Source organism: Dipodomys merriami, unplaced genomic scaffold, assembly GCF_024711535.1.
Source record: "Dipodomys merriami isolate MVZ:Mamm:240054 unplaced genomic scaffold, mDipMer1.0.p SCAF_25, whole genome shotgun sequence".
In the NCBI taxonomy this organism is placed as follows: Eukaryota; Metazoa; Chordata; class Mammalia; order Rodentia; family Heteromyidae; genus Dipodomys; species Dipodomys merriami.
The window spans coordinates 23,332,929-23,343,191 of NW_027203937.1; the positions used below are offsets into that span (position 1 = coordinate 23,332,929).

General features: G+C 41.1%; 1 protein-coding gene across 1 annotated transcript; it reads right to left on the bottom strand.

Moving 5' to 3' along the window:
* Nucleotides 1–3,411: 3,411 nt before the first annotated feature.
* Nucleotides 3,412–3,964, bottom strand: Ascl3 (achaete-scute family bHLH transcription factor 3). The gene has a single exon (XM_070034802.1). It carries the CDS (start codon nucleotides 3,962–3,964, stop codon nucleotides 3,422–3,424), a length of 543 nt encoding a protein of 180 aa, XP_069890903.1. The 3' UTR covers nucleotides 3,412–3,421.
* Between the last annotated feature and the right edge of the window lie 6,299 nt (nucleotides 3,965–10,263).

The window sequence follows — 10,263 nt, forward strand, 5'->3', positions numbered from 1 at the left end:
CCCATCCTCCTGAAGATAGAGGCTCAAGGATATTCCTGAGCCTCTCCAGTCAAAATGAGTCTGAATACCTTTATGTATATGCCTGTCCAGGGGCTTGAACTCAGGGCCTAGGCACTACTGTATTCCTGAGCTTGTGTGCTCAGGGCTAGCACTCTACCACTTGGGTGAAAGCTTCACTTCTGGCTTTGGTGGTTAGTTGGAGATAAGAGTCTCACAGATTTTCTTGTTTGGGCTGGCTTCAAACTGTGGTCCTCAGATCTCAGTCTCCCGAGAAGCTAGGATTACAGGTGTGAGCCACCAGCACCCAGCAAGTCTCAAGACTTTAGCTGGGAATTTTGGGTTATAGACTTTCTCTTTGTTTCAATGCATAAAGAAGCATATAAATCTAAGAGATTCTAATAGCCTTTTGGGAATACTGAAGCTATTTCCAGAGAAAAGTCATAGAGGATAGACCTAAAGAAAACTAGTTGTGGGGCTGGGAAGTTGGCTCAGTGGTAGAGCGCTTGCCTTGCATGCCTGAGGCCCTGGGTTTGATTCCTCAGCACCATATAAGCAAAAAGAAAAAAAAAAGCCAGAAGTGGCGCTGTGGCTCAAGTGGTAGAATACTAGCCTTGAGCTGAAGGGCTGCGGGACAGCACTCAGGCCCAGAATTCAGGCCCCACAACTGGACCAAAAAAAAAAAAAAAAGAAAACTAGTTGTTGGTAATAGTGTTAAATCCTCAGTTGCATGAGCTAACACTTTTCTTTCATTGTTTGTACCAATTTGGATTGGGTTCCTTTACTTGCAGTGGAACGCATCTTCAAGTGATGTTGCTTTCATAGAACATTATTTTGTTGCTAGAAGAATGATTGTGGCCTAGGCCTATACACTTTCAAGACTGAGTTATTAGAGTTAGAGCCTAGAAAGACTAGTAAAGACTGATGGCAGGAGAAGGGTTGCTGAATAAGACAGTGGGGTTTCAATGGTAGTGTGGGGTGGGGAGAAAGGAGAGCACTTCAGTTTAGGTAGGAGTTTAGCAAGAGCAAAGAAAGAAGTATGCATTTGCAAGACTATGATTACAATTTTTTTTTTTTGCGGGGAGGTGGGGGAGAATGGGTGTCTTGGGAAAATCAAAATGCAAATACTTGAGATAGGATACAGTGCTTAGAAAATTTAAGTATGAACATTTAAACAACATGGCAGTCCAAAGGAAGTAATAGGCATTTGGCAACACGGTGATATGAAATGACTTAAGAAAAAGCATCAAGGCTCAAGTCATAGAGCACCTATCAGCAAGCACAAGCCTTAAGTTCAGACCTCAGTAGTGCCCAAAATATATGTTAGGAAAGAAGGAAAGATATAGAGAGGGGAGAAACAGGAGAGGAGGGAGAGAGAGAGAGAAGGAGGGAAGGAGGGAGAGAGAGAGTGTGCCAGAAGTGATGCTGTGGTTCAAGTGGTAGAGTGCTGGCCTTGAGCCTAAGGGACAGTGCCTAGGCCCTGAGTTTAAGCCCCAGGACTGGCAAAAAGTAAAAATAAAAAATTGAGAGAGAGAGAGAGAGAGAGAGAGAGAGAGAGAGAGAGAGAGAGAGAGAGGAGAGAGAGAGAGAGAGAGAGAGAGAGAGCACATCAGAGAATAGTGCCAGAGGGAGATGGTTAACAATAATCTAGACACAATGTAAAAAATGGAATAGAAAAATAGGCTGAGATCTGAGGATCATGGTTTGAAGCCAGCCCAAGCCGAACAGTCCCTGTTTTTTTCCAATTAACCATTCAAAAACTGGAAGTGGAGCTATAGCCCAAAGCGGTAGAATGCTAACCTTGAGAAAAAGAGCTCAGGGACAGTGCCCAGGCCCTGAGTTCAACCCCATGACCGACAAAAAGAAAAAAAGAAAAAAGAAAAATAGCAACAATTACTGACACCTACCTGAGTTGGGGCTTTTGCAGGCATGGGGAATCTAGAATGAGTAAGGTTGGTATTCATCTACTAGATGACAGATAGGTATGTAATGAGTATAACGATAACAAGATAGGAATCATAAAAGATCATATATATGTATGTATGTATGTATATATCATTTGCAAGTAATGGCTGCAGATGGCTGGGGAGGAAGTTGGCAAAGACAATTCACAGAAACATGATATTTGCCCACAGGGCAAAGGAAGTTCTGACTGGTCCTGGTGAGAGATGGGCCTTGGGAGTTACCGGAGAAGCAAGAGCTGAAGCTAGCCATGGAACAGAAACAACATTTTGAAGGCTGACTCCCAAGATGTGAGGCAGGGACTCTGCTTTCTGGGGCAAAGGAAAGGCCTGAAAGCTGGAAGTTGCCCCTGGCCCAGAGAAAATAGAGCATGGCAAAGCTATGCACACATAAGATAAAGACAACAACTGGGCGCCGGTGGCTCACGCCTGTAATCCTAGCTACTCAGGAGACTGAGATCTGAGGATTGCGGTTCAAACCCAGCCCGGGCAGGAAAGTCTGTGAGACTCTTATCTCCAATAAAACCACCAGAAAATTGGAAGTGGTTCTGTGGCACAAGTGGTAGAGTGCTCGCCTGGAGCTGGAATGCTGAGGACAGCACCCAGGCCCAGAGCTCAAGTCCCACCACCACCACCACCAACAACAAAAAAAGATAAAGACAACAATGATATGAAAAATGAATGGTTATGAATACTCATGCAGTGTCAGGCACAGTTAATCCTCAAAACAAACACACGGGGAGTTGTTTTTATTATCAGTTTTGTGAGTGAAGAGCCAACACAGAGAGGAGTAGGAGAGTGATTCTGCCGCCTGAGGCGATTGGATTCCAGGGTCCCATGGTCAGCTATCTTAGGAAGTCAGCATGCAGGAAAAAGATAATTTCCAATGACAAGGTTTATACACTTTTGCTTTCACTGAGATGCTTTCTCACTATGATTTCTTGTTAACCCCAAACAAATAAAATCCACCAAATATTGATAAATCAAGCAAGGTTCATTTGGATTGCTTAGCACTGTCATGCCAAGTGCACCTCAAACTCTGCTCACCACACTTCCCATGCTTTCAAGAGAGCTTGTCACAGCTCAGACTCGGACCTGGGGTTTAAGGGGAGGATGAGGTACAGAGATCCCTGAAACTCCCAAGCCCTTAGAATTGTGGAAAGAAAGGAGCAGTAGGATCACAGTATATTAGATACATGCGTGGAACTATGGCAATGAAATCCTTCACATTGGACAATTAATATGTGCTACAATAATACATTGTAAAGAAATGAGAAAAGCATTTCCCCAAGCATATGTAACATACTTAGGACATCTGAAACCCAGGTATGTAGTAACAAGCCAAGCTTAGCCCTGGAGTTACTCTCTGCCTATACAGAAATTCCATTTCGAGGAAGCTACTGCATCATGCTGAAAGAGACCCCATTGTGTGAAATTACTTGTTTGGGCTTGGAAAAGCTGACTCAAATGATTCTAAAAAGAGGGTCAGTGTGGCAGCTGGAGGTGGCCATTCGAGAAGAGCCAGCCCCAGGGTGATTCTTTGTCTCAGCTTCATCAGCGTAGAGGAGAGACTGCAGGTAGTTAATGTACTTGATTGCAGCCCGGAGGGTTTCCACTTTGCTGAGTCGTTTCTCCAAATACTCCTCTGGCAGGTGATGTCGGAGCTGGGCATAGCCTTCATTGACACACTTGACCCGTTGTCTTTCCCGCTCATTCCTTTTCCGGATAAAGGCAGGCCCGTAGGAGTACTCACACCTTCTGTAATTTGGATAAGGTATTGGGAAAGGGAAAGGGCAGGGGTCACAATAATTTTCCATGATCAGGGAGTCACTGGAGAAAGGCAGTAACGGCAACTCTTCAGAGTAAGGTGATGGCCCCTGGGCCTCAGGATAGAGATGGAGTGTGACCATGGGGTCCAGATAGAAGGATCTGGACAGTGGCAAATGGGCAGATTCGGAGAAGACAGAAAGTTTGTCTGGCGGATTCAAGTAGCTTCTATTGTCCATTGTTTCCTCTTTAACCTAGAAATGTAACCAAATGTATTAACTTTGCCAAATCAAAAGAGAGAAGGTATCTACTTTCTGGAGATCAGTATTTTAAAACTTCTGATTTAGTAATTAGTTTGTGAGCTCCTTTGGAAAAGCAATAGGTCAGATAGATAGATACATAGATAGATAGATAGATAGACAGACAGATATAGAGGCAATATATATACACATATACATATATGTATATATGTATACACACATTTATATGTGTATATATATATATATATATATATATATATATATATATATTTGTTTCTAAGACAAGGTTTTACTCTGTGGCCCATGATGTTCAGGCTGACCCTGAACTCATGATTCTCCTCCTGCCTCAGCCTCCTGAATGCTTGGATTACAGGTGGGAATCACAATATCTGAGGTACACATAACCAGCACTAAATGGTATCAAATCACCTGTGAGAAAGTTCTTCCCCTTCCAGGTGTCTTTCATTCCTCATAACTACAAAGTATAGCCTTAGTCTGGTACATCTTCCACATCAATGGAATGCCTTAATAATCCTCCTTGGACAATAAGCAATGGTATGTAACTAGTAGCTAATATGAACTTCTATTTATTGTGAAGTTACAATAGTGATGTCAAGTTCTATTTCAAACTAAATCTATTTGAGTGAAGAATGTGAATTGCTTAAAGAAAAATAATAAGTAAATAATAGTACAGACACTACACAGATATACGGATGATAATGAAGGTATATGCAAATAACGAAAGTTGGGAAATACTAAAACTCCACAATACTCAAATTATGGGGCAAACGATGAGCTAGTTAATGTGACTTCAGAAGCATAGCTTTCTTAAGTAATATCTGACATGCCGGGGTAATAAAAATAAGAAAGGAATTTTATTTATTTTTATTATTTAGTCAGGGTATTACTATGTGACCCACAATGGCCTTGAACTTTTAATCCTCCTACCTCCTCCTTCTCTTGACTGCTGGGATTACAGGAATGTACCACTATGTCCAGTAGGACTCAGTTGCTAAATGTTCACTATAAAATTCCTTTAGGTGAGAATACATTGAAAACAGTGAAGTTACCTTGCCCATGTAATTGTAACCCCTCTGTATGGTATTTTCACAATAAAAAAAATTTTTAAAAAGAAAACAGTGAAGTTTTTACTTCCATAGAATTTTAAATATATTGGTAACATGGTGAGCTACATTTAGGGTTTAGTGTATTTCCTCTCACCCTGCTCCTGGGAATATAAGGCTAAAATATTGTACCCAAGAGGTTCCACAACCAACATATTCCCTCTTTCTGAATAGGTCTACACCTCCTCCCCCTTCTGTCTTTTTCTTTCTCTGGATTGGAGAACCTTGTGCAAAGTAAGTAGGCAGGTACTTTACCATGGAACTACATCCCCCACTCCATTGCATTTTTCAACCCCCAACCCTTTTTTACCTTTTAACAGTAAAAAAGTGGCCACAATAATTTTTTTTTTGTCATTTGTGGGGCCTGAACTCTGGGCCTGGGCACTGTCCCTCAGCTCTTCAGCTCAAGGCTAGTGCTCTACCTCTTGAGCCACAGTGCCACTTCTGGCTTTTTGTTTATGTGGTGCTGAGGAATCGAACCCAGGACCTTATGCATGCAAGGCAAGCGCTCTACCACTGAGCCAACCTCCCAGCCCCACAATAAATTTTTTAGGGCATCAGAGTAGACGGTAGTGGTATCATAAGTAGACGGTAAAGTGGTATCATACAGAAACAGTATTTTTTTCTCCTTTCAAATACCTTTGGGTATATACCTTAGTTTTTCTTTTCCTTTGCTTTGTGTTCCTAAGCAAACTTGTTAACCTCTCTGAGACTCAGCTGTTTCCTATGTCCACTTAAGATAGTAACTATTCAATAGAATGACTGAAAATTAAATGAAAACAACAGTAGAAAAACCAACCATTTTGGACTGGAGTGTCAAGCAGTAGAGTACTTACTTGTCTAGTAAGCATGAGGCCTTGCGTTCAATCCCCACTACCTCCAGAAATACACATGCACACATGCACACACACAGTTGATGCACCAAGCACATTTTCCTCTTTATTCATAGATGAGTACTTGTGCTTATAGAAAATGGCTTTATATATTTCCTAACTGTGGAGAATCAATACATTGATCTATGTAAAGCACATTTGTTGAGATCTGAAGAACACAGCTAAAATAGAAAAGCAAAAGCAACTTGAAATTTATGGACCTCCATAAAACAAGGATATATAGCTTTCTGTTCACTCTTGGGGGGGAGAAGTAGTTCCCAGTGACAGACATATTCAAAGAAAAAGGCAAAATAAAGGCCTCCAAAGCAGTGCTACCACTTACAAATAAAATAGATCCAGATTAGATAACCAGAACACAGGAACAACTCCGAGGGCTGCACTACATAATGGGAGGAGAAGCTTCCAGAACTCAAGTGTTTTCTAATTTTTATGAAAAAGTCTGGATATGGCTTCTGAAAAGATAAGAAACTGTGGAAACAGATAGGACTGCAGTGGGTGGAGGATCCAAGTTTGGAGTAGGAAGGGTTTTAATAAGTCACAGTAAAATCCACTGGAAAAGGAGTCAATGCCAGGAAAGGCTTTTGAAAAGATGATGGGGGAGGATAAGTAGAATAGACTCAATTAAAAATAAAACCAGAGCAACAGGAAATGAAGAATTCCAATTCCTGACCCAACTACCCAAAATAATATGTCAAAAATCTCCAGAAGTGATTCTATTAAAAAGAAAAAAAGAGTTGTGAGAGAAACTAGTTAGGAGAAATTCACTAAGCCAAGAAATCTAGCAGTGAAGATTTTGCAGTAACTGCAAAATGAGGACAAGTATATGCAGCCTGCATCAGTGTACTGCTTCCAATGGCCTTGTATTTGCCTACAGCTAACAAGTCAGAATTGAGGAAGTACAACAATTTCCCAAAAAGTAAAGCAGATGTCATGAAAGTCAGTTATGTGAATTAACTATTTTAGGTATTAGTTTTACCCAGAAAAATACCTTAAATAGTATCTCACATCTTGATCTTGATGAACCTCGAACAATTTTTATATGCCACAGTGATTTTCCATTTCCAGGTTTTAACAAGATATTTACATAACTCAGTATCTTGTCCCTGGAAACACATTAATAAGAAGCTTTTTCTAATGGACATTTCCAATAAGTCCAACCAACCAATATTAATAGCATTTAAATACGATCACCTTTTGCTCAAACAACAACAACAAAACAGAGTAAAAGAATGAAACAAAAAAAAAAAAAAAGCCAGGCACCGGTGGCTATAATCCTAGCTACTCAGGAGGCTTGAGATATGAGGATCGAGGTTCCAAGCCAGCCTGGGCAGGAGACTCTTATCTCCAATAAACCAACAGAAAAAACTGGAAGTGGCACTGTGGCTTGAGTGGTAAAGGGCTCACCTTGCGCTGAAAAGCGCAGGGACAGCACCTAAGCCCAGAGTTCAAGCCCCACGACTGACCAAAAATGAAAAAAAAAAAAAAAAAGGATGAAAAAAATACAGTGATAAAGAGAATCAAGATAGGAAGTAAGTATTATGGAACTTGGAAGTGTTTGTGTAGGAATTGAGTACACATTTATTTTAGAACGAAGCAACACAGATAGCCAGTACTGCACTTTGTGGTTCCAGATGCACGGAATGCTAACAAACATGCTGTCTTGGGAAAAATCTCAGGTTTCTGTCTTTGAGCTCTTCTGGGAAATAATGAGGTCTTAATGATAAAATCCTAAGAAATTCTTGATGCTCTACTGAGCATAAAAACTTTAACTTTCATAAAAAAACTTTCATTAAAAACTATATCTGGCATGTAAAAACAAAACAAAACAAAACAAAATGCTACTGCTGCACATATAATTTAATTATGGAATGTTAAGAGCTGGGAAGTTTAAAAAAACCTCTTTCCCCACCCCCATAAGGTTATGATAAGTTGCTAAGGTTTAACCAAAACATTTCCCACTCCTCTAAACAATTTAATCACCAGTAAATCTGTACTTTCTATGGGCAGTAACTGATATCTACATAGTAATCAGGTTGATGATAAATTTATCCTTTGTCAACTATGCCTATGGATTTTCTTTAAAAATCATGTTCCCTACTCTCCCCTCTGGGCTCCTCTGAAGTGTCTCTTACCTGCGTTTTGTTGTTCAAGGTGCTCTATTTGGAGCTGAGTCAGATTTAACCTGATTTATAAGTGGTCATTTAATAACAATATGCAAAGTAGCTTACAGTTAAACAGAACTGCTTGGTTCTGGCTTAGCTTTTTTTCTTCTAATACATAGATATGACAACCCATAACAATACTAGAGAGAAAGGTTTGCTTACAAAACTAGGTACTTGTAACACATTCTTTTGTTTAAAGAATGCTCAATTAATTTGGGTTAGTTTTATGTAAAAATAAAACAAGGTATTTTAATAATATCAATATGTAAATACTGTCAATAGTCTTTTAGAGATTAAGGCCAGAACTTTAAAAAAGTCAGTATGAACTTGTATCTTCATTCTTTCTTTTTGTTTGGGTTCGGTCGTGGGGCCTGAACTCTGGGCCTGGGCGCTGTCCCTCAGCTCTTCAGCTCAAGGCTAGCGCTCTACCACTTGAACAACAGCGCCACTTCCAGCTTTTTTCTTTTTGCTTATGTAGTGCTGAGGAATCAAACTCAAGGCCTCATGCATGCAAGGCAAGTGCTCTACCTCTGAGTCACCTTCCCAGCCTTCATTATTTCTTGTGTGTGTGCTGATACTGATGCTTGAATTCAGGCCCTGGGTGCTGTCCCTTACCTTTTTTTTTTTTTTTTTGTCGGTCTTGGGGCTTGAACTCTGGGCCTGGGCGCTGTCCCTCAGCTCTTCAGCTCAAGACGAGCGCTCTACCACTTGAGCTACAGCACCACTTCCGGTTTTCTGGTGGTTTATTGGAGATAGGAGTCTCACGGTCTCTCCTGCCCGGGCTGGCTTTGAACCGCGATCCTCAGATCTCAGCCTCTTGAGTAGCTAGGATTACAGGAGTGAGCCACCAGCGCCCAGCTGTCCCTTACCTTTTTGACTTGAGCTACCACTCTACCACTTGAGCTCACAGGTACACTTCCAGCTTTTTACTGGTTTATTGATGTCTCACGTCTTTCCTGCCTGAGCTGGCTTCAAATCCTGATCCTCAGATCTCAGCCTCTTGAGTAGCTAGGATTACAGCATGGGCCACTAGTGCTTTGACTTACATCTTATTTAAAATTCCCACTGATGGTATTATTTTCAAATGTTCAACTAGTTTTTCATGTCTGGGATATATTTACTTGATCATGGTTGACTTTTTCCTTTGAGACAGTGATACTATGCAGGCTGGCCTTGAGCTTGTTACATAGCCCAGGCAGGCCTTGAACTTGTGGTCCTGTCTCATCCTCCTGAATGGTATATGTGTGCATAACTATGTGCAGCCTAAATTTTGTTTTTTGGGGTGTTTTTTTTGTGGGTTGTGGGGCTTGGACACTGGGCTTAGGCACTGTCCCTCAGCAATTCAGCTCAAGGTTCTACCACTTGAGCCACAGTGTCACTTCCAGTTTTCTGGTGGTTTATTGGAGGTAAGAGTCTCACAGACTTTCCTGCCTGCACTGGCTTTGAACCATGATCCTCAGATCTCAGCTTCTTGAGAAGCTGAGCCAGGCATAAGCCTACATTTTAATACTAATAATGTAATCAATTTTAGTATGTTTGTGGATGTTGAAAAACTCCATTTTTTGTTTTAAATGAAGCAACAAAACCATTAGCAGTTCCTAAACATTATCCTTATGAATTTAATTGCAATTGTGTGTGTGTGTGTGAGAGCAAGCACATGTGTATACACTGGTCCTGAGACTCAAATTCTGGGCCTGGGCACTGTGAGCTTTCTTGCTCAAGGATAGCACTCTACCATTTGAGCCACACCTCCACTTCTGGCTTTTTGCTGGTTAACTGGATATAAGTCTCATGGATTTTTCTGCCCAGGCTAGCTTTGAACTGCTATCTTCAGATCTCAGCCGCCTAAACATCTAGGATTATAGGCATGAGCCATAAGTGCTAGGCTGCAATACAATTTTTGTCAAGAACTTTGTAGGACAAATGCTCCTTTAGCTTTTGTTGTTGTTGGTCATGGGGCTTCAACTCTGGGCCTGGGTGCTGTCCCTGAGCTCTTCAGTTCAAGGTGAGCGTTCTACCACTTGAGCCACCACTTCTGGTTTTCTGGTGGTTAATTGGAGATAAGAGTCTCACACTTTGAGTCTCACACTGGCTTTGAA